A 22,789-nucleotide genomic window follows, 5' to 3' on the forward strand; every position below is an offset into this window, starting at 1 on the left:
TAGTACAGGCCCTGTGTGCAGTCAGTGCGTGGGAAATGGGGGTTCTCATACTATTTCTGTTATTGTCTTGTCAATGTAGCAGCAATCAGCAACCAGCTGGGCCCAATTAAGTACTATCCCTGGGACACAGAACATCCCTTCTGCCCTTGCAAAAGGCAAGAAAAAAGAATTCTAAATAGACAAGTTTATTTTCTAAGAATCAATATATTTTCTTCCTTTGAAATAAATACAAACCAGTTTGAAAGGTGAGGGGAATCTATGGGGAAGAGAAGGGAAATGGGGACAGGCCCCAGTTGTTTTTAGTACCAAATGACTCTGGCGCGACCCGGAAACGCAGTTACAAATGAGAATAATTTAAATTCTCCGATAATTACAGTATTTACAACAGCAGGGGAGGGGGGTCACCTAGTGCCCCTCTTCCGGGCTGGACAGACTTCAATTCCATTGCTAGGCTGGGCAGATGCCCACTCACCTCACCACCTGTAGGGGCCTCAGGCCTCTAGGCAGTTAAGGATTCTCCTGGCATGAGCAGGGAGAAGTGGTGGGATGGCCTGTTTTATGCAGTGTTCTAACCTTGGGCCACCACTCTGCCCTACAATGCCATGAGGTCGCTGGAACTCTTTCTGACCTGTGGGACCTCCTCTTCCCTTGCACTAAACTGCCATGGGCCCTTGGAGTGTTCTGTACAGTCCAGCTGCACTCAGGGCAGGAGGGACCTCCCCCACCCAGCTTCCCCTGAGACTGGCCCCAAGACCAGAAATGAGTCAGTGCAGAGGCTGGTGCCACTCCAGGACAGTGAGCTAAGGGGAAGAGAGTGGTCACAGGGCACTGTAGGTTGGGCTACATTGGGCAGTATCAATCACTATCGCTGGTCTCACTGCTCTGCTCGCCCTGCACCTTGCTGCGGTGCTGCAGAGCTCGGTGGTAGGCAATCTGTACTGACTTGCGGATGTTGGACTTGCGGCCCTCCAGCATCTTCTCCTTGTCTAGGTCCTGGTTCACGCCCAGAGGAACAAGCTTGGTCCTGGGCAGCCACTGCCTATAGGACAAGGTAAAGATCAAATGAATCATCTCAAGAAGAACAAGCAAGCACCAGTCTTCCTGACTCTATTCACTCAAACACACTTCCTGAGTGCCTACTCTGGCCAGAATCTGTGGTGGGTACTGAGGTTATGGAGACTAATAGACACAGTTCCTGCTCTCAAGTGTCTGCTCATACTCTAGTGACAAAAGAGCTCTCAATCAACAAACATATGAGGGGATGGGAGAGAGGGTAAGGTAATGATAGGGTATTTATTGCTATGAAAGGAAGAGCCCTAACAACAAGTAGCTACCCTGTTCCACAGGCTCCAGGTAGACTTCACGGAATTAAATATCCTCTGCAGACAATTAGCAAAAAGATGACATATGTAAATGTGACAGAACAAGGATTCAGAGCCTAAATGTTCATTTCTGCTTTACCCTCATCTTTTCATTGTGGAGGCAGAGATGGGAAAACTAAGTCTAAAAGCCATCTGATCTGGGTGGGGAGCCACCCCCATATTTGTCACAGTCACTGATGGTCCTTTGGTTTCCAGCTACTGCTGTTTGTCAGCTACTACCCACTCAGCCTCTCAGACTCATGGTCAACACAACCCTTTTGCTCAAAGATCCATTCTCAGTCCCTCCCCCAATGACCTGTGATATAGCTCAGCCTTTTTGTTGCTGGAGTTTCCTGGAAATCTGCCCTGATACCACACAGGCCTGTATCTGTTGCTGTGAGTCACCAAATGCTACCTCCCTTCCTTACCAGGTTCGTTTGTTGTCAAAGAAGAGAACGAGGTAGAGATGCTCTCGGGCTTCCTGGGTCATCTGCTCCCCAAGTTTCAACACTTCCAATGGGGGCACAGGAATGGGTACCCCATGGTGGAACATACCTTCTCGGGGCATCTTTGGATCAATGATCTGAGGGTGTAATAAGAGCAGAGTTTGGTTTGGTCCATGTCCTCTCTAAGTCTTACCCCACCCAAAAATTTGGAGATGACATCTGAAGTAGGAACAGAGAAAGGTTATCATGCCACTAGGACTACAGTGCTGACCCTTTGCTTCTTCTCATGATGAATTACTTCAGAGCCCCAAGGGCAACAATAAAGGAAATGGAGGGATAGAGAAACAGGGTGGGAGCCTTTAAGCAGTACTCAAGCTGTATTTGCCCACCAGTTTATTTGCCAAGGAACTTTGTGTCCCACAGCTAGCTCAGCAGGGAATAGGAGAAATCTACTAATTGTAAGTCTGTGTTTGGGGCTGGAAAGCAAAGGGTATGACGAGAAGTGGAAACCTACCAGAGCTGGGTATGATGGATACCCTCGGCATTTGGCCCACACAAGGTCCAGAGCATCCAGAGGGGAGTCCTCATCCTCTGATAGCCAACCAGCTCCCCGGCCCAGACTCTTCCTTACCACTTCACAGGAATGGGAAAGAGGAGGTGGATCAGCAGCTGGGGGGCTGGCAAGGCCTTGACAGTGGGTTCCCAGCATCCCTGGCCTTGGGCGAGGATACTTACTGCTGTGGCCCACGCCGCGGCCAGTGCCCACGGAGTAGGCCTCATTCTCAGTGCCTGAAGTATCCTCACTGCTGTCCTCTGGGAATGTGCCCCGAGAGAAAGAGGGCTTGCCCCGGCCTTGTTTTGAGGGTGTTGTGCTGCAGACAAGACAATGGGAGCACAGCTCAAAGGAGGGAATGGGGAGTGATGTAGTAGGTGTTCTCTCCCCTTTAGCCCTCAGAGTATGAGACCTTCGAAAAACAGAACCTAAATGAGGGATTTCAAACTCAAATGCTCTCAGACCTGAGGGTTGGTGATTTGACTGAGATGGGCTGGACCCAGCAGTGGTGGGGACAAATTCATGTGCTATATCAAAGTAGTATTGGCCAAATTTGCCAGATCTTCTGATTTTTTTTTTTTTTCTTTTTTCATTTTTGGAGACAAGAGCTTCACTTTGTTTTCCTGGGATTGAGTACAATGGCATTATAGTTCACAGTAACCTCAAACTCCTAAAGTTTGGGCTTTAGCCTCCTAGTAGCTGAAACTACAGGTGCCTGCCAGAAAACCCAGCTAATTTTTCTCTTTTTAGTAGAGACAGTGTCTCGCTTTTGCTCAGGTTGGTCTCCTGAGCTCAAGCAATCTACCCACCTTACCTCCTGGAGTGCTAGGAGGGCACTACGCCCAGCCTAGATTTACCAGATCTTCTGATTTTAAATGATAATACAGAGACTAGGAATTTTAAGCAGCATTTCTGGATTCACTTTTTATTTTATTTATTTTGAGACAGAGTCTCACTATGTCACCCTCAGTAGAATGCCATGGCATCACAGCAACCTCAAACTCCTGGGCTTAAGCGATTCTCTTGCCTCAGCCTCCCAAGTAGCTGGGACTAACAGGCGGCTGTCACAACACCTGGCTATTTTTTTGTTGCAGTTGTCATTGTTGTTTAGCAGGCCCAGGCCGGGCTCGAACGCACCGTCCTCGGTGTATGTGGCTGGCACCTTACTCACTGAGCTATAGGTGCTAAGCCTTGTTTCATTTTTTAAAAACACCATGCTGGCCAAAGTGTGTCTATAGGCCAAATCTAGGGTATAAGGTGGTAGTTTATGCCCTTGGCTCCAAAACTATCACTTTAACCTGCGATGGTTCCCTCTGTTCTATTATGGTGAAACTGATCTATCCCATTTATTTTGCAGAGAACCTTAGGTTTTAGGTTTATCTAAGCTGAGATAGCAGCTGTCACATTTCTCATAGGGAAAAACATGGGAAAGCCCATGAGCCCTGGAAGGGCATCTCTGAAGGCTGGCCTTTAAGAGGTAGTACCTGGTCCGGTCTGAGGCAGCACTGCTGCTGCTACTGCTGCTGGACTCAGAGTCTGAGCTGCTCCGGGGAAGGCTGCAGTCATTACGGTATACCAAGAAACTCTTCTTCACTGGCTGGTTTCCACTGCTGAAGCCATTGGCTGGTAAATCTTGGTTGGGGGAAAGGTGAGGAGAGAAGGAACCAGTCAGGAAGGTGTAGATTGGAGATGATACAGAGTAAGAGGGACTTAGAGTTTTGGTTCTCTTCTGCACTGGAAAATTCCTCCAAGCCTGGCCAGCAGATCTAGTTCTAGGTAGTGTCTACCACAGTTGGCCAGAGCCCTGCCCCACCCCTTTCTTCCGTTGGCAGTTACTGGCCTTAGGACACAAATTGCTTAAAGAGTAGATCCCTAAGGAAGGTGAGAAGAGAAAAGGTGAAGTGATTCAATGGGGGCGGGAAGCAGGAACATGCCCTGGGTGGAATATAGCTGGGTTAGTGTCTCTGGGCCTCAGTTTCCCTGACTGTAAAATGAGTGGATTGGGGTTAAAGGATTCCTAGGGCCCTCAGAGCTCTGTCTTCTATGGGCAAATAAAGTGATAGTTGGGATTGTTAGAAGAATGGCAGGTTTTTGCTCACTCTCTTGGGGGGCTGGGTGATGGTGAGGCTCACCCATTGGGGGGTCTTCTGTGGACTTATCACTGTCGCTGTCTGAGCTCGAACTAGGCCGGGGGCTCCTACCCCGCTTGCGCTGACGCAGGGAGCCCATGATGGGGAGCTGAGGGGGCCCCACAGGACTGCCTCCGTGGCTGGGGGTCATCTGGCTCTCCCGGTTTTTGGGGGGCCGGCCCGGCCTCTTGGGCGGTCCAGCTGTCTTCGGGTTCTTTTTGGAGAACAGAACTGAGGTTCTCCTGCCCACCTCATGTGCGGGGGTTGAGGACATGTTGGGACCCAGGCCTAGAGCAGAGAAAGAGAGAAGGAGAATTGGTGAAGGGCCTGATGTGAGAAGGGGAGCTATTCGAGGTCATGCCCTGGGCATACAGGACCATTACTCCTGCTAGAGTTTGGGATGATTTTGGGAGCATGGAATTTGGAACATTAACTTTTACACAAATAGCCAGAGAGGCAGTTAAGAGGTCCCTGATTAGGGAATAAAGGAGAAAGTACAGCTAGCTGTGTAGGAGGGACCTCTGCCTAGGGGTGGCAGAGGCTGAGTACGTGCTACAAAGCCAAAGTCTAACTTGCTTTGGGGTCTACCTTCCTAAGGGGTTCAGACCTTTGCTCGTCTCCTGGCTGCTGCTCTCCTCTGCAGCACTGTCTGTCTGCCCATCCTTGTCACAGGCTGTTGGGTGGGGGGTCAGACTACCCCGGCTTGAAGTGCCATGCCTCTCAGGCCCATCCCGTCCAGTCTCCCGCTGATGGGCAAGCTTCCGCCGCAGAGCCGTCATTTCTTTCTTGATCATCTTTGCACGCCGTGAGCGGCCCACACTCTGCTTGCTGGCATTCACCTCATCCAGCCGCTCCAATAGCAACTTCAGCTGCTCTTCCACGGGCAGGTGCTTTTGGTTCTCCAGCAGTACCAGCCGCTCTTCCTCTGCTGCTAGGGATAGGGTTGGGAGGAAAAGCTCAGACTCAGGGCAGCCCTCTGAGCCCCTTGAACCTGGGCAGGCAGCAAGAAACCCGCTCTTCCCCCTTGGCTTCTCAGAAAGAATAGCTATAAATCAGCACCAAGATGTGGAATGACAGGCACTGCTATCCATTTATCCAGTCTGGCTTCTAGGGGGGGATTCCTGGGGATAGCTTGCCGCTGCTCAGCCTAGCTCTTTTCTGCCTATACTGCCTACTCCCGGGAGGGGACTTCTGGAAAGCTATCCATCCCTGGCTTGGCCTCTTGTGTGTGTGTGTGAGAGAGACATATCACCCACCATCTTCAGTGTGGCGCGGGGCCTCATCTCCAGCCAGGCTGTGGGGGATATGCATGCCCGTCTCAAAGTCAATGCCCATTTTCTCTGCCTGGCGCCGGGCCTGGCGGAGCACAGCACCACCCTGCTCACGGAGCCGCACTGCTGCCCGGTAGAAGATGGTGTCCTTGGCATTATACTTGAGGCAGTTGCTGACGATGAGGTTGAAGTCCTCCTCAAAATCATCAAAGTTCAGGTAGCGGTAAGCCTCCAAGTTCTGCTTCATGGTGAAAAAGTCCATGGGCTTTTTGATATGGTCTAGGTAGTCAGGTACCTGGGAGAGCAGGGCAGGTGTGTCTAAGTGGAGATATGTTCTTCAATCCCCCAAACCTTGCTCCTAACAAGCCCCCACGAAATGCATCCAGCAACCTCCTCCCACCACAGTTAGAGGCAGGCATATAGCACAGGGGAAAGGAAAGCTGGATTCTACTCCTGACTTTACCAGTCACAAGCTGTGTGACCTTGGCAAGTCTTTTAACCTCTCTGAGCCTTCTCTTCTCCTGGGAAGTAGTGATGAAAGTACAGCCAAATCTACCTCCTAGAGCTGCATGAGACTTCAGTAAGAAAATGACTAGGGGAATCCTCTGGAAAAAACATCACAATACTTTCCTATAGCTCTTTTAATTTACTTATCAGTAAAACTTATATACAAGCTGCTGCTTCAGGCCTCTAATTTTATACCTTTTAGATAGAAGAGTCTGTCAGTCAGGACCTAGGGCTTCAGAGCTGGTTCTTTAGGTGCTGAGCCTTCTAAAGTCTCCGTTCTAGGATTCAGCACCCCCAAAGTGTCTTCCTGCCCTAGGATTATTCATTTGGCAAAACTCAGTCCCTGCCTCTGGGGAAGGAGTGCAGATTGCCTCCCATTATGGGCCCTTGGGGTGTGACAGGGATAAGACAGAATCTAGGTGATACATGTGGCTTCAGTTTATCCTGCCCCAAAGCCGCCAGCCCCTCTCTTCAAGGTTCCCACCTAGTCCCTGGCCCAGACCTGCAGCAGGGGTCCAACTGGGAGAGGAACAGAAAGAAGGTGGAGTGAGGGGAAGGGATTCTTACTTCGTCCAATTCGGTTACCTCAGACAGAGGGACCGGCTCGCTGAAGATGTTGCCTGTGTCCTTCTCTTGGAGCTGCTCTAAGGTTTTACGGAGGAGGATGAGGAAGGGGGTGAGCTGCATCTCCATGGCAATCTGCTGGACCTTAATCTGACAGAAAAAAGGCTCCATCAGCCAGGCCCAATCCAGTCCTTTGGCACAGATGTTTGAGATGGTCCCAGCTTGGGAACTTGCCTTCTTTCCCACAACCACAGCGGGGGGTACTCACTCGGGTCTACCTTCTTCCAGGCCCTGCCCAACAAAACTTGTTCCAACTACTCTGGTGTTCTTCCCCTTCTTCACACTCCCAGCACTAGCTACCTGAATCACATTACTTAGGATTCTGTTCATACTCTCCTACGCCTCCAGTGGGCCTGAAAGCATGCTGAGCCTCAGGAGATCTAACTCCAACATTGTTGCTTCCTGGCTAGGGACATACTTTTCCTTTTCCTGGGTCTGTTTTCTCCTTTATGAAACAGAGCTGGCCCAGTAGCACTCACCGTTTCCCTTTTGAGTTTCTCCCGCTTGCGGATCAATTCCACCAGGAGCCGGGCTCGCTCCAGGTCATGCCGGAGCCGCTGCCAGGACTTGAGCTGTTCTTTGAGGGCCCAGTTCTTATCCTCAGAATCTCTCTGTAGAGGTAAAAAGGAGGATCAGGAGATGATAAGAGAGCCAAAGGAAAGGCCAGAGGGGAGGAACAAACCCAGGAAACCTGGGTCAAGGGCAGGCCCAGCCAAAGAAGGGAGCACAGTAATTTCTTGGTAGCTTCTTAACCTATGTATCCCCAGAGCCTGTCTTAAAGTAGATGACTGATATATGTTTGTTGAATGAATAAATGAACAATTTTCCAACGAGCTGATAATCTATAAGGATTTCATGCTGAGCCTGGTTTGAGGAGTAGCTTAAAGGAGGAAGCAGCCTATGACCCCTGAAACAAGAAGCTTCAGTTGAAGTCCTTATCTCCCTGGCCTTAGTTCCCAGGGGCCTCATTCTGTAGGAATTGGACACAGTACCCCAACTTGGTCACAGTTCCTCTGAGACTGCAGGTGTGTCTGCAGGCGACGTAGCAGTGGGACCCCATTCCGTGACTGCCGCTTCAGTGTCCAATAGCTGTGCAGCCTCTGCATGAACTGGCTCTTCCTTTGGATGGTCAGGCGGTTGGTGATTTTACTGAGCCTGGGATTCAGGGAACAAAGAGAAAAACCCGTTGGGCCATGATTCTCTTAAGTGGTCAGTGGCATCTGGCCAGTGAAAGTCCTGAATTGAGAAAGGGGAAACACGTCTCTTTGTCAAAAAGGCCTGGGACTCTGGGCTTAAATGAAAGAAGAATGAAGTGGTGCCACCAATGCCACTGCAGTAGACAGGAAACCAAGCTCCCAGCGCTAAGCCAGACCCTAACCCTGCACACCAGGGCAGGGAGTTATGCCCCTAAGACTGCTCTAGTCATCACAGCCCATGGTACTAACTGACCTGGGATTCCCACTCAAACCGAACTTGTGAAAGTTTTTAGATAAAGCACAATTGCATAGCAGAAACCTATAGTAAATTAAATAATCAGTACAAGAGAGTTAAAAATAACAGGTGACTACAGCCCACATTAGTGGCAGTAATCACTTCACAACTTCTTGAGTATTCCCTTCCCCTCTTTTCATTCTATTTCTCTTTTCATAGTGAGATCATTTTCTCCATTGTAGCTGTTCCATTCTCTTTCTTCCTATCAAAAGATGGGCCGTTTAAAACACCTGACAGGTACGCCAGACAAAGATCGACATTTCTGGCTCTTAATGTGAAAAGTCAAGTGACCTGTTAAAGATAACTTCTTTCGGAATTTGGTGGGGTTTTTTTTCTCCTATGCAGCTCCTGAAAGGAAAAAGAAAACCTATACTGCCATTCCACTGAGGGGGCTGTCAGGTCCTCTCCAGAAAGGCTGCTTCTTCCCTCACTTGCCTGTCATCTGCTTCCCACATACCTGTGTGGTGGGATACAGGGCACTGACACCACAGGTGCTGCTGCCCGCTTCTCTGCCAGAATTTTCCGCGCCTTCTTCATCTTGATCCGGGACTTGGCCTTGGCCTTCTTGACTTTCTCTGAGCTCCAGCCCTTACCCTCATCCTCCTCTTCATCCTCATCCTCCTCACCCTCACTGTGGGACAAGGCGGGCAGGCGGCGCGCAGAACCTGGGGGCGTGTGGATGTCGCAGTATGCTGTCTTTCGGACACTGAAGGAGGTGCCGTTGGCACCTGTCTCCCGTACAGGCTCCATCTTCATGTAAAGGCCAGCCTGCTGGGCGCATGTCACATGGAAGGCCGTGTAGCAATTGGCTTTGTGGCACTGGATGCAGGCCCCTGAACCCCGCTGTTTGCAAATGTAGCAGGTGAGCTTCCAGCGAGCTGGTGGGATGTGCTCAATGCTGTCAATAGGCTCTAGGAAGACTGTGTTGGCAAAGCAGACCTCGGGGATCCACAAGGCACAAACCACATGGGCCCAGCGCCCGTCATCTGTCTGCTTGAAGGCACCACCCTTGTTGGGGCACAGGGCACAGTCCACAGCACGGGAGGGTGACTGTAGGCAACGGCGGCACAGCCACTGGCCCTCAGGGATATAGGGGACACCGTAGCACTCCTGGTGCACGGCCAGGTTGCACATGTCACAGAAGAGGATGACGTTGCTGTTCTGGCACTCACCATCATTGCAGATACAGCAAACAGCATCCTCATCCACTAGTGCATTGGGGTCGCCTTTATTGTGACTCTCAAAGTAGGACTCCTTTTCTAGCCGGTCCATTAGGTACTCAAAGATCTCCTGCGGGATGGGACTCACACCCTCTGTCTTCCGACGCTCATTCATGATATCCAGCCAGATGTAGTCCTCCTCATCCATGTCATATTCTACTTCCTCATCTAGTTCCTCTGCAGACTTCTCGATGTACCTGTAGTGCACACAGGGAGTTCAGAATCACATGGTTGAGATTTCCCTCCTCAATGACAATGAGTCGCATTTGTCACGGAGCACTTATTCTGTTACTGTACCTTTATCTGTGTTGTCACATTCCATTCTTGCCTTAACCCCAGGTACCACAGACAACTATAATCACTCCTGTTTTCCAGAAAAGGACACCTAAGGCTTAGAGAGATTAATGCACCTAAACCAGCTCCCTTGTGAGAAAGGTAGAGCTGGAATGTGAACCCAGGCCTGCTACACCAAAGCTTGTATCCTGGCTGCTATAAGACACTACCTCCCTAGGTTACAGATGCTCAGTCAAAGACTCTTCTGAAGGGGGCTGGGGAGCAGTTAGGACCTGTTGGGATGCTCTGGATATGGTACAAAGAATCTGGGGAAGAAGGATGTGCTGGGAAATTATATATGTACTATGAGTCATTTTAGCACCAGCTGGCAGAGCCTTGACTAAAGCTGCCATAGGTCTTCTCTCAGCTAGTGCCATCATCATTTCAGAGCTCCATCAAGCTCCAGGTATTGTTTCTTCTCTGGATAGCCTTGGAAGATAATTTTAAAAGCTAAGATTTACTGAGCATTTACTATGAGCCAGGCATTGTGCTCAATTTTTCTTCTTACCACAGTCATAGGGTTAGTGTTCTTATTGTCCTGATTTGTGGGTAAAAAATGGAAACTTTGAGATGTTAATTAACTCTCCAATACAGATAGGTCACATAACCAGGGAGTAGCAGAGCTGGACGCGTTCACCCTCCTGCCCTCTAGTACTCAGTGGGCCCAGAGGCCTGGTGTGGAAGACTGCTCCAAGGACCTGTGGTACACAGCAGGTGCCCCATGCCCGTGCCATCCCTAGCTAGCCTGAACTGGCATTGTAAACTGCAGTGTAGAAAGGAAAGAATGAGGACTCTAACAAACTTGAATTTATATCTTGCCTCTATCACTTGGTCACTTTTAGGACATCACTGCACTTCTCCTATCAAATCTTAGTTTTTGTGATGAAAGAATGAGGATAAGACTACCTTCTCATAAAACTGTGTCAGGATTGTATGGAATTACAGAAATTAATGGGCTCAATCAAGTAGCATACAACAAGTCCTAGATAAACATTAGTTCTTATCTTTCCTCTTCTCTTTCCATGTGGGAGATTGAGCTCTGGCTGCTACAGCAGGCCAAGTGCCCATAGGTTCTGGGCCACACTTTCTGGGTCCTGTATGACAGTGGATAAGTAAACTAAGCTCTTTGGGCTTTGGTTTCCTCCTTGGCAATGCTAATTAGAACCTATTTTACACAGCCGTTGTGAGCATTAAATGAGTTAATATGGTGAAGTGCTTAGAACAGTGCTTGATGTGGAACAAATACTCAATGAATGTTAACTCATTAGGTCTTGTACAGCCCTTACCCATGTTCCTTGTAGTATAGCTATTAAGTGTCTAACTCCTCCACTACAGGATAGAGGCAGGCATTGTATCTGATTTCACTACAGAGATGTACGCTTTTCTTGTTCACATGAAAGGCATTTTGAGGTGAGGGTACCAGGGAGGGAGAGACTAAAACACTGTCGGTAGGAAGCAGCAGTTTTTCCTTAGCCTTTTACCTCTTCCCCAAGGTGACTGCAACCTCCCTATCTTTGAACAAGGGTATGACTCAGAAGTAGTGTGAACCATCTGGCTCCTTGCAGGCCTTGGCGTCAGCTCTGGAGCACCAATTCTCACCCTCTTCTCTGCCATGACACACATGACATTATGAGATAGTGCATAACAGACTCCCACAGGCACCCAGATTATAGACTGTAGCACAGATAAGGCAGGCTGCATGTCATGCACAAATCCTGGCACTCCAGCTGACAAGCCACACTACTGCAACCCCTTCAAGGAAGCAAATCAGAAAGCAAGAAAGAAAAAGTGACTGTATTAGAGAGATGACCTTGAAGCTTATCAAATTTAAAGTAAATTATTTCTAAAATTTGGGCAGTTTAGCTAATAATGGTAACAAATTACACAGAACATAACCTCCTAACTGATCACAGCACACCAACTGACAACTCCCCTGGGAACAGATCTGATACCCATGAGCAAAGAGTGAATCTGAGTGGAGGGAAGAAGAAAATGTGCTGGTCTGGGCTGCAACTGGGAAGGAAGAAAGGCCCAGAGAGAGTCTGTGTATTGGCGGTGGGGGTGAGTGGGCACGGCAGTCAGTGCTAACAGAAAAGAGAAAGAGACGGTGTAAAGCCAGAAGGGAGTAGAGTTAGGCTAAAAAGATGAAAGAATGGAAGAGAGGAAGGAGATTGGCTAAAACTGGTAAGAGAAGAAAATGACATAGTGGGCCATATTGCTTGTGCTACTGCAGATGTGCTTTTAAAGAATTGAATTTTAATATATTATATATACCGTATTTTTTTTTTTGTTTTGAGACATGGTCTATATTACCACAGCTCACAGCAACGTCAAACTCTTGGGCTTAAGTGATTCTCTTGCTCAGCCTCCTAAGTAGCTGGGACTATGGGCACCTGCCACAACGCCTGGCTATTTTTTGTTTGTAGTTGTCATTGTTGTTTGGCAGGCCCGGGCTGGATTCGAACCCACCAGCTCTGGTGTATGTGGCTGGCGCCCTAGCCGCTGTGCTATAGGTGTTGAACCATATACGACACTTTTGGTAAAAACTCATTTTCTTTCTTTATTTTTTTTTTTAGAGACAGAGTTTCAGTTTGTCACCCTTGGTAGAGCGCCGTGGTGTCACAGCTCACCTCAACCTCCAGCTCTTGGGCTTAGGTAATTCTCTTGACTCAGCCTCCCAAGTAGCTGGGACTACAGGCAGCTGCCACAACGACCGGCGATTTTTTGTTGCAGTTTGGCCAAGGTCGGGGCTGAATCCACCACCCTCAGCACATGGGGCCAGGGCACCACTCACTGAGCCACAGGTGCCACCTGGTAAAAACTCGTTTTCATTTAAAAGATTTTATGACAAATTCTTCTCAGAGATCAGACCTTCTGATTAGTTGACAACAAAGACTGCTGTTTAACTCATCTGAATGCTCTGTTGGCCTTGGATGCCAGTACTCTCAGAGTTTTACACTTGGTTTTTGTACCATTCTACAGCAAGGATTTTTCCAGGTAGTTTCTCTGCCCCTGTCCTTTCATCGTTTACCTCGTGTCAAAGGAATTTAGCTGTATTATACCTAAACTTTGAAGAAGCCACTGTGATAACTTTTGGAAGGAATACAAAGAAAAAATTACATGAAATAAATAAAAGGCCACTGGAGGAGCACAAAACATAAGCAACAACAATACTGTTTAAACACACTAAAGGATGGATAACAAAAACAGAAAAAAAAAATGGGAAAATTACTTCTGCAGATTTACAGACCACTTTTCAGACCTTATGAGATCAGTGATCCAAGGTGTCCACCAGTAGACAGGCAGAGGAATACTGTATCTGCTGATGGGGTCACTAGGACATCAGAAGCCGGGTGCACTTCTCAAAGCCACAGAGTAAGGGAGGGAGGAATTAGAAACAGGATTTTTTTGTACAGTGGCAATAGTGCAGTGTTGGGAGTCTGAGGGACCAGGGTTTGAATCCCGCTTCAGCTGTCCACTGGCATGTGACTTTAGATAAAGTCTGGCACCCTTTCTTGACCATGATTTCCTTACTTGTGAAATAAGAATATCTATCTGAGAGAGTTGTGAGAATAAAGTAATGGCTATTAAATGTTGAATGCAGGGCCTGGCACATAGCAGTGTAGAGCCGAGTGCCATTGTTAGCAAGTACCATTCCTCTTACTGCCCTGACAGGGCCAGTGTTCTTTTTTTCCTTTTTTTTTTTGAGACAGAGTCTCACTCTGTCACTTAGGCTAGACTGCCATGGCCTCAGCCTAGCTCACAGCAATCTCAAGCTCCTGGGCTCAAGCAATGTTCCTGCCTCAGCCTTCTAAGTAGCTGAGACTATAGGAATGTGCCATCATGCCTGGCTAATTTTTCTATTTTTAGTAAAGACAGGGTCTTGCTTTGCTCAGGCTGGTCTCAAACTCCTTACCTCAAGTGATCCTCCTGTCTTGGCCTCCCAGAGCACTAGGATCATAGGTGTGAGCCATCGCACCTGGTGTCTCTTACTACTGACCCTTTATGCCTGCCACTTTCCTATCAGTGTTTGTCACCTCTCTGTCTTCTGAGCCCTGCTTGAGCAGTTTTCCAAAGTTGGGAGGTAGAGGTGGCCTTACCGGTAATAGGAAGTTGGCCGGGGTGGGGCATCAGGGGTGTCCTGCTCCAGCTCCCGATATACCACCTCTGGCAGCTTGGGAGTGGTGCTTGCAGAAGCATTGTGGTGGTGGTGGTGATTAGAGTCCTTGCGCTTGTCTTTATTCTTATGCTTGCCTGACTTGGGAGTAGCAGCCGGTGTCTCAGTGTTCTCCTTGTTGCTACCATTCTCAGGGGCCTCCTCAGGGGCTTCCTCATCCTCTGATACCACATCCAGGTTGTCAAAGATGCTGATACGGTGGACACGGCCATGGAGGTCCACCTCCACCATGCGCTGGGCCTGTGCGTAGCTCATCACCTCACGGCCTGGTGACTGTGATACCTCTGAAGGGCTCGGCGACTGCTTGTTGGCTGGGCGTGACTGGCGCCCCTTCTTTTTATGCTTCCGGAGTGGAGTCTGCTGCGGGGGTGGTGGGTTGTCGTGGTCATAGTGGTATAGGTGGTACTCAATACCACTGTAACTCTTGTAGACCTTGCGGCAGGTCTCCACAGGGCACTCATATGGTGGTTTAGTTGCCCGCAAGTTGTGGCAGAAAGTCTTCACGTCAAAGTCCACCCCCATGCTGTCACATCTAGAATACACAGATCAGTTAGCCTAGGCCTGGGGAAGAGTTCCTGGCCACCTGTATCAGAGATCCCACTATCTCCCAATCCCCTCTCTCCCCAGGGTCACCCGGTCCTGTCCAGTCTACTTCTATAGTGTCTCCAAATGCCATCTCCTCTATCATAGTCCTGATCTGGGCCCTCATCACTACTTGCCTGGTAACCTGTCCTATATCTCAACTCCTCTAGCCTAATCTCCTATAATGCAGCCAGAGTGATCTTTCTACCAAGTGGTAATGATCATACCTGTCTCTTGATTAAAAGTCTCTTGACTATAAGCCTCCTGATGTCCTCCAATTTCTATAGGATAATATCCAATTGTCTATGATGACAATCAAGAAGCGCCTTTCTAGATTCTTTTTACCAGTTACAACTGTTTCTGTCCATAAGGGCAACCTGCTATTTCCTGAATATTTTAACCTCTCCTTCCTGCAGAATGGTTATCTATATGGACTGCCCTCCATACTCTCTGATTGGTGGGCTCCTAACCATTCTTTAAAACCCAGCTGAAATGTTACTTCTGTTATGATCTGACTCTCTCATGGGAAGCTGTGTCTGTGCAGCACTCCATTCTCACCTCCACCATAGTCCTTACCATACTGTAAGTTCTTTGTCTCTTCTCTTTAGACTGGGAGCTGTGCAGTACAAACAACAGAGCCTAATCCACCTCTGTTTCCCTGGTACCTAGCATGCACCGGACACTTAGTTTCTGGCAAATAAATGAATAGCTGATTGAGGGGATTACCTGATTTGGAGCTGAGAGAAATGGGATGAAAACTAGTTTTAGCTCATGTAAAAGCTAGAATGGGTGCCCCATGATTTACTCTTGGACACCTGCAGAAATCACTGGATTATAGAAAGAGTTAGTTTATTTCTGGGGTCTTTATGGGGAGGCTCACCCTGGCCCAGACACTGAGTTGGGAGAGTAATTGTGGAGCCAAGTGAAAACTGAGGTCATTTACTCTGTGCCCTGCAGGTATGACATTTGAGCTCTTCCTTCACCCATTCGTGCCACAACAACTGAAGGCCTACCAAGTGCTAGGCCCTAAGGGTACGAACAGGAACACAACAATCTAGGAACACTCAGCTCCAAGCTCTGGCTAAGGAGCTCTCCCTCCCCCTTCTCCAATGTTCTTGGGTGAGTGGAGACAGCAGATGGCACCAGCCCCCAGGAAGCTGAGCTTGGTCAGGGACTGTCCCAATTTCTCTCTGCCTAGTTGAGTTCAACAATTCAGCAGAGGACTTGGCACCATCCTAGCTAGGCATAGCCCCACTGAGCTTTCTGACAGTGACTCCTCAGGCCTCTCTCCCATGACTTAACCAGGCAAGTGGACTGTTCCAGCATCTTTGTCAACAGCCCCTGACTTCCACATAAATAAATCTACACGTTCAACTCCAACTAGTTTCTACTTCCTACCTGCATCTGTGTCTTTAAACAGAAACCAACGGGAGGCACAAACAAGCTCTCCTCTTTCCAAGCTAGGTCCCAGGTGAATGCTGCGGTTCTGCTGCCCTAGCTTCCGAAGTAGCACAGCTCACTCAGAAACGTACCACTGGGACCCAGCACCAGAGGCACAGACGAGGGAGCGCTTAAACCTGAAGCCCATGGGGACCGCCCGGGCCCGGGCCCAGGGGTATGGCGGCTGGAGGAAGTAGGAGGCGGGGGTTGGAGGGACAAGGCCCGGCCCCAGCAGTGCCCGCAGCCCTCTCTCCCGGATGCGACGGCGTTTCCCCTTTGTCGAAGTGTAACAAGTTAAACAAGGTTCCCCTTCTGCCATTGGCTAAGACAGCCCCAAAGATACACTGTTGCCCCGGGATGCCGGCAGGAGAGAATGCACTGTCAGTTTTCCCAGCTGGAGTAGCCCGAGTAGTCCCTGGGCCAGGCAGTTCAGTGCGCGCCCTACGAAAATAGCCTACCCCTTCCCCGCTAGCCACTCCCGCCCTGGTCCCAGGCCCGCACTCACCGGCCACCTCGAGTCCGGGCTCATCGCCGGGCGCGCCCGCCGGGGCTCCGACTCCCACTGGGGGAGGCCGGCGGGGAAAGTCGGGCCGGGAAGGGGGAGCCCCAACTCCGGAGGCCGTAGACCTCGCCACCCCGGCCCCCTGCAGCCCCACGCTCTGGCCCCAGCTGCCCGGGATTCCCGCGCTGACCCCTGCTACTCCCGGTCCCGACGGCACCCCGGTGTTTCAACTCCGTCAGCCGCTACCCGTTTCGCAAGCCCCCAGATTGCCCGGCCTCGGGACACGGCGCCGCTGGAACAATGGAAGCTCCCGGAGGCAGCGCGGGGACGGCAACCGCGGGGACCGTGGCGGCAAAGGCAGTGGCAGCGGCGGCGGCAGCGGCGGCGGCGGCGACGGCGTCTGCGCAGGGTAAATGCGGCGCTGCGGCGCTGCTGAGCTGCACTTTCGCCACAGATCCCCACCCCTTCACCGAAGGTCGAGAGGCCATCCTCTGGGACTCGGAAAGGGTCTCCGACACCTCTCGGGACTCCTCTAGTACCTCCATCTTAGAGTTGAGTCTCTGGAGACTGAAGTCGCTGTCCTAGGGATCCGAGGTCTTTGGGCCGTTTATGGCGAATCTGCGGCCACAGACGGTGAGCGCGGGGCTGGGTGTGAGGAGCCCGCCCTTCTCCCCTCCCCCTCTGCCTCCTCCTTCCCTGCTCCCTCCCTCTTGCTGGCGCCGCGGCTGCGGTGGGGACCTGGCCTTGGTCTCGGAGGAAGGCGGCGAGGCGGGGCCAGAGCCACGGGGCGGGGCTTAGGGCAGGGCTGGGAGCCAGAAGGACGCGGGCTGGAGCCTAAGGGGGCCTGGAGTTATGGGTAGGGGCGGGGCGGGGCCGGAAGAATAGCCCGTCTGTGGGCGGGGCTTAAGGAAAGGGGGAGGGGCTCTTTGGGCAGCTGGGCCCAGTCAGGAAGGAAAGGGGCTGGAGAATAGCGAAGTAGAGTGGGGCTAAACAGAATAGGGGGCCTCAGGAAAGAAAAGGAGGAGTTTTATATGGGCCTGGAAGGTGGAGCTGGGCTAGGGATAAAGTATAGAGCTGGGAAAAAACGGCACGAGGCGGAAGAAAAAGGGCGGGGCTTGGGGAAGCTTCGCCAAGGGGCGAGGAAAGAGCAGGACCCTTTAGGGATAACAGGGCAGGACCGAAGGGAAGCTACTCGGGAAAGGTAAAGTGAGGGGCTGCAGGGAGGGTGGGGATTTGAATCAAAAGGTCAGGTTTGAAGCGGTGCAGGAGGCTGGTGAGTGTATATGGTGAAGTGGGATTCAGGTGCTGGGAACCCTGTGGGTTGGCGGGGATATTCTGCATGGCTACAGGTTGCCGGTTGGGAGATGGTATCGAAACACAAAGCTAATTTTGTGGGACTGGGTCACTTACTAGCAATGTGAACGTGGGCAAGTTGTTAAATTCTCCCTCGAGTTCTGTCTTTTAAAACAGAACTCAAAACGCTATTGTTATTTCCAGGAGGCTTTAGAGACCTTGGATGCCCGGGAGACAAGGGTTAAACAATGCTTTGTCTTGAAGGAGTCTTTTAGGGTTCTGGTGCAAAGCCCAAAGCCTCTGAAAGCGTCAGTTTTATCTTAATGCAAACTTTGCATTTGACCCACTAAAATGTATGTTTCCACACATGATGTTTTCCAAAGAACATCCCAATAAAATTGACACTCCAAGAAGATGTTTGCTGGATAAGATCTTGGGATCTGAAGTCAAACTGATGAGTTCTTGTAAAGAAGGGACTTAACCCTTTCAGAGCCTCAGTTTTCTAATGTATAAAATGGGAACAATATGTAGTACCTATTTTTAGAGGGTGGTTGTGAAAATTAAATGAGATGGTGCTTGTAAATCACCTAGTATAATATTGGATATGTAGTGAATGTAAAAAAAAATTAGCAGTTATCACCCTTAATTGAAAATTTCAGAATAAATGGATCATAGCAGAATTATATAGAGTCATTTTTGTTTGTTTGTTTGAGACAGAGTCTCACTATGTCACCCTTGGTACAGTGCTATGGCATCACAGCTCACAGCAACCTCCAACTCTTGGGTTTAAGCGATTCTTTTGCCTCAGCCTCCCAAGTAGCTGGGACTGCAGGTACCCACCAATTGTTGTTTAGCTGGCCTGGGCCGGGTTTGAACCCACCACCCTTGGTGTATGTGGCTGGCGCTGTAACCACTGTGCTATGTTCACCAAGCCTATATAGAGTCACCTTAAAGCTGACAAGGCATGAACCTGTTTGAGAAGTGAATCTGATGAAAGCTATGGGCCTCTTTCCTAAGAAAACATACACACATATGCAGAATTGTACTTATTTCTTAAAGTGTTTGAAGAATGTATAAGGTGATTGGATGGATGTGTGTTAGGGGAGCGATGAGCCTGAGCTGAAGCCATCCTTGCTCCCTCCCTATTGGTATGGTCCTGGGCACTGGGTCCCCTCTTCTTCCCTCTCCAAGATCCACGAGACAGAGTGGGGGGTAAAGATTTGCTTTATTATTGGCATAAAGGCAGGGAGGTGGTGATAGTGGCAGGCCCTTTTGCAGGTGAGGGTGTGGAGGGCTTGTCAGCCAGCACCAATCCTCTGAGCTGACCCTCCCAATGAGGTCCAAGGCTCCAGGTGCCTCTGGCTTTTAGCAGAAGCAGTGGGTGTGCAGGTGAGCAGACTGCTAGGCATTGGATATGTGGACTCCTCAGGGCTGCTCTGGAGCTGGGGTTGGACTGGAGTTAGCAGGGGGTGGGGGCCGAGGCTGGATGTCCCTGGTGCGCATATAGGACAGCAGCTGCTCCGGGATCTCTGCCAGTACATCCTTGGCCAGTCTGGCCATGCTCAGCACCTGGTTCCCGGACCGGTCAACATAGTCTCGGAATGGGACAAACTGGGACAGGCACAGACAAGAAGGTGTGGGCAGTGGCCAGAAAAGGAGATGGGGGTGCCAGCAGGGAGGATTCTTCTTTGACCCCCCAGCATCTCTTCAAATTTCACGCCATCTCTTTCCCCCCATCTTGAACAGTTTTCTACAGTTGCTTTCTCTCCACCCACTCTTTTTCTTACCTTCTATTCGCCCTTAACCCACTCCAGTTTGGCTTCATGCTGTCCACTGAAACTGCTCTTGCTAACATCATCAATAGTCCCATGTTGCTAAATCAGTCCAGTGGGCAATAGTTTTCAGTCCTCATCTTCCTGGACTTCACTTTAGCTTTCCACTACATTCCACTATGATCCTTTTGGACACATCCCACTCTAGATGCTATACTCTTCTTAAGTTTTTCTCTACCTTTCTGGAAGTTCCTCCCCCCCAACCTACCACCCCTCATTCCTCTGGATCTACTTGCTCCCTAAACATGGTCCCTTTTCTCTCTCAGCTCTCTTCCTGGGTGATCTCATCTACTTCCATGAAAGTTGTGCCCTGGAGGGGGCCAGGAGAAGAGAAGAGGGTGTGGGAAGGAAGAGAGGCCAGGGAGAGATGGGGCAGGGATCAGGGAAAAGGGGACTTGACAAGGGGAATAGGTCAGAGGGATGGGGTTGGGACAAAAAGGGGGCGTGGTCTGTGAGAAGAGGACTGGGAAGGGGAGGAAGCCAGGAAAGGGGGTCTGGAAGAGAAGGAGAAGGAAGGGTTGCTAGGGGAGGAGGACTGATAAGAGAAAGGAGAAGTATATAAAAAGAAAAAAAAGAAGAAGAAGAAACTTTCCTAATGACTCCCAAATTTATATTTCCGTCCCTGGCCTTTTTTTTTTTTTTTTTTTGAGACAGAGCCTCAAGCTGTTGCCCTGGGTAGAGTGCTGTTACATCACAGCTCATAGCAACCTCCAACTCCTGGGCTCAAGAGATTCTCCTGCCTCTGCCTCCCAAGTAGCTGGGTTTACAGGCGCCCCCCACAATGCCCGGCTATTTTTTGGTTGCAGCCATCGTTTGGTGGACCCAGGCTGGATTTGAACCCGCCAGCTTGCCTCTTTTTTAAGGTCCAGAAGCACATATTTAGTTAACCCATATTGCCTCTCCATTCAGTTGTCACACATACCTCAAACCCAGTGTGTCCACAACTGAATTCTAGCTCTCTGTGCCATATCTCCTCCTCAGCTTTCCCCTTCCCAGTAAATGGGACCATCACTCACTTTGCTGCTCCAGGTAGAAGACTGCAAGTCATCCTTAAAGCCCCCTCACTCCCCATCTCCCTCTAATCAGATCATCAAGTCTTGTCATTTTCTTCTTACATATCTTCTAAAACACCACACTGCTTCCATCCAGATCCTTCTCCTTCTCACTATGACATCCTCGTTAATGGGTCTATCTGCCTTCTCTCTTGCCCTGCTACAGTCCCATCTTCCATGTAGCAGCCGTAGGAATCTTTTAAAAATGTAAGTCTGGGCTCAGCGCCTGTAGCTCAGTGGCTAGGGCACTAGCCACATACACCAGAGCTGGTGGGTTTGAACCCAGCCCATGCCTGCCAAACAACAATGACAACTACAACCAAAAAATAGCCAGGTGTTGTGGCAGGCGCCTATAGTTCCACCTACTTGGGAGGCTGAGGCAAGAGAATTGCTTAAGCCCAAGAGTTTAACGTTGCTGTGAGCTATGATGCCACAGTACTCTACCGAGGGTGACATAGTGAGACTCTCAAAAAAAAAATTAAAAATATAAGTCTGATCATTGCACTCCCCTATGTAAAAATCTTCCAAGAGCTTTCCAATTCTTTAAGAACTGGGCATGGGCTTGGGTCCTGTAGCTCAGTGGTTAGGGCGCTGGCCATATACACCGAGGAAGGCGGGTTTGACCTCGGCCTGGGCCTGCTAAACAACAATGACAACTGCAACAAAAAAATAGCCAGGCATTTTCGCGGGCGTTTGTAGTCCCACCTACTTGGGAGGCTGAGGCAAGAGAATCTCTTAATCCTAAGAGTTTGAGGTTGCTGTGAGCTGTGATGCCACAGCACTCTACTGAAGATGACATAGTAAAACTCTGCCTCAAAAAAAAAAAAAAAGAACTGGGCATGGTGGCTCATACCTATAATCCCAGCACTCTGGGAGGCTGAGGTGGGTGGATCTCCTGAGCTCAGGAGTTCCAGACCAGAGTGAGACCCCATCTCTACTAAAAATAGAAAAACTAGCCAGGCATTGTGGCGGGTGCCTGTAGTCCCAGCTGCTGGGGAGGCTGAGGCAAGAGAATCACTTGAGACCAAGAGGTTTGAGGTTGCTGTCAGCGATGACGCCTCGGCATTCTACCCAGGGTGACAGAAACTCTGTCTCAAAAAAAAAAAGCAGTACTCCGAAGTTTGGCTTCCTTCTCTCACTCAGTGTGATCCTGCCACCATGGGTTCTGGCTTTTTCTTGATTAGGCCTCTTGGCCTCAGAGCCTCTTCATATGCTGCTCCTCTCCCTGTAATGCTCATACCCACCTTTAGGTCTCAGCAAAAACGTTTTCAGATAGAACCCTTTCCTGACTCCTGTACCGAAGTCAGGTCCCCTGTCACAGACCTTCACAGTAGGATTTGCTATTCCCCTGCGGTCCGTATCACAGTCTAATGAGATACATAGCTGTGCGATTATTTATTATTACTTGCCTCCACTAGAGGGCGAGGACCTTGGGGATCTCTACACCATGGACCTACCAAGTCTGAAGCAACCTTCCTGTTTGTTAAAAGAATGTATTCAATGAATGAAAGAGGATGAAAGAGTGAGGGGGAGAAGGGCAGGTGATAGAGAAGGCAGTAAAGGAGAGTGGCTCCCAACTTTGCCTCTTCCCACTGTGCCTCTCAGTTCCACCACCTCTCCGGAGTCAGGTCTACCTGAACGATGTCCCGCTCTGCATAGCGTCCCCTAGAGGACACGCGCACTTCATCACCATCCAGCTCTTCCATTGCTGCAGAAAAGACATCCCTCAGCTGATCGTGTTCTCCAACACCACCCCATGCTGTGCCCTCCCTAAGAGCTCCCCTTCAGAGTCATCATGAGAATGCCTAATGATGGTGTTAATATTGGACATTGTTATTAATATTATCATGCCTTCTCACACATTCCATCCTCCCAAGAACCTCAGGGGGAAATATTAGTATCATCAGCCTTAGTTATGATGAGTAAACAGGTTTGAAGAAGGTCTACAACTTGGCCAAGGTCCCTTAAGAGTATCC

The 22,789-nt window shown here is 49.8% G+C and overlaps 2 protein-coding genes across 2 annotated transcripts in view; both read right to left on the minus strand.

Annotated features, from left to right (window-relative positions):
- Window positions 1–184: 184 nt before the first annotated feature.
- On the minus strand, window positions 185–17,050 carry BRPF1 (bromodomain and PHD finger containing 1). The gene is made up of 14 exons (XM_012802555.2): window positions 16,640–17,050; window positions 14,036–14,644; window positions 8,840–9,799; window positions 7,884–8,046; window positions 7,371–7,502; window positions 6,853–6,981; window positions 5,746–6,055; window positions 5,097–5,420; window positions 4,493–4,777; window positions 3,845–3,992; window positions 2,543–2,679; window positions 2,322–2,440; window positions 1,790–1,944; window positions 185–1,039 (listed from the first exon to the last, which is right to left on the minus strand). The coding sequence occupies exons 2-14, from the start codon at window positions 14,632–14,634 to the stop codon at window positions 856–858; spliced, it is 3,645 nt and encodes a 1,214-aa protein (XP_012658009.1). The 5' UTR covers window positions 14,635–14,644; window positions 16,640–17,050; the 3' UTR covers window positions 185–855.
- Window positions 17,051–19,354: 2,304 nt separating this feature from the next.
- CPNE9 (copine family member 9) overlaps window positions 19,355–22,789 on the minus strand; it is a 27,837-nt gene continuing 24,402 nt past the window's right edge. The window contains exons 19-20 of the mRNA XM_003785458.2: window positions 22,448–22,538; window positions 19,355–19,540 (exon numbers count right to left, since the gene is read on the minus strand). Coding sequence (XP_003785506.1) covers window positions 19,355–19,540; window positions 22,448–22,538 — 277 coding nt within the window. The remainder of the gene's footprint in view (window positions 19,541–22,447; window positions 22,539–22,789) is intronic.

This window comes from Otolemur garnettii, unplaced genomic scaffold (genome assembly GCF_000181295.1).
Source record: "Otolemur garnettii isolate 467f Iridium unplaced genomic scaffold, OtoGar3 scaffold00015, whole genome shotgun sequence".
Classification (NCBI taxonomy): Eukaryota; Metazoa; Chordata; class Mammalia; order Primates; family Galagidae; genus Otolemur; species Otolemur garnettii.

Coding starts and splice junctions, on each gene's coding strand:
- BRPF1 (XM_012802555.2), bottom strand. CDS start 14,634: ATGGGGGTGGACTTTGACGTGAAGACTTTCTGCCACAACTTGCGGGCA. Junction 8,047..8,839: donor CCCTGTATCCCACCACACAG/GTATGTGGGAAG, acceptor CCTGAATCCCAG/GCTCAGTAAAATCACCAACC. Junction 2,680..3,844: donor GCTGCCTCAGACCGGACCAG/GTACTACCTCTT, acceptor TCTTGTCTGCAG/CACAACACCCTCAAAACAAG.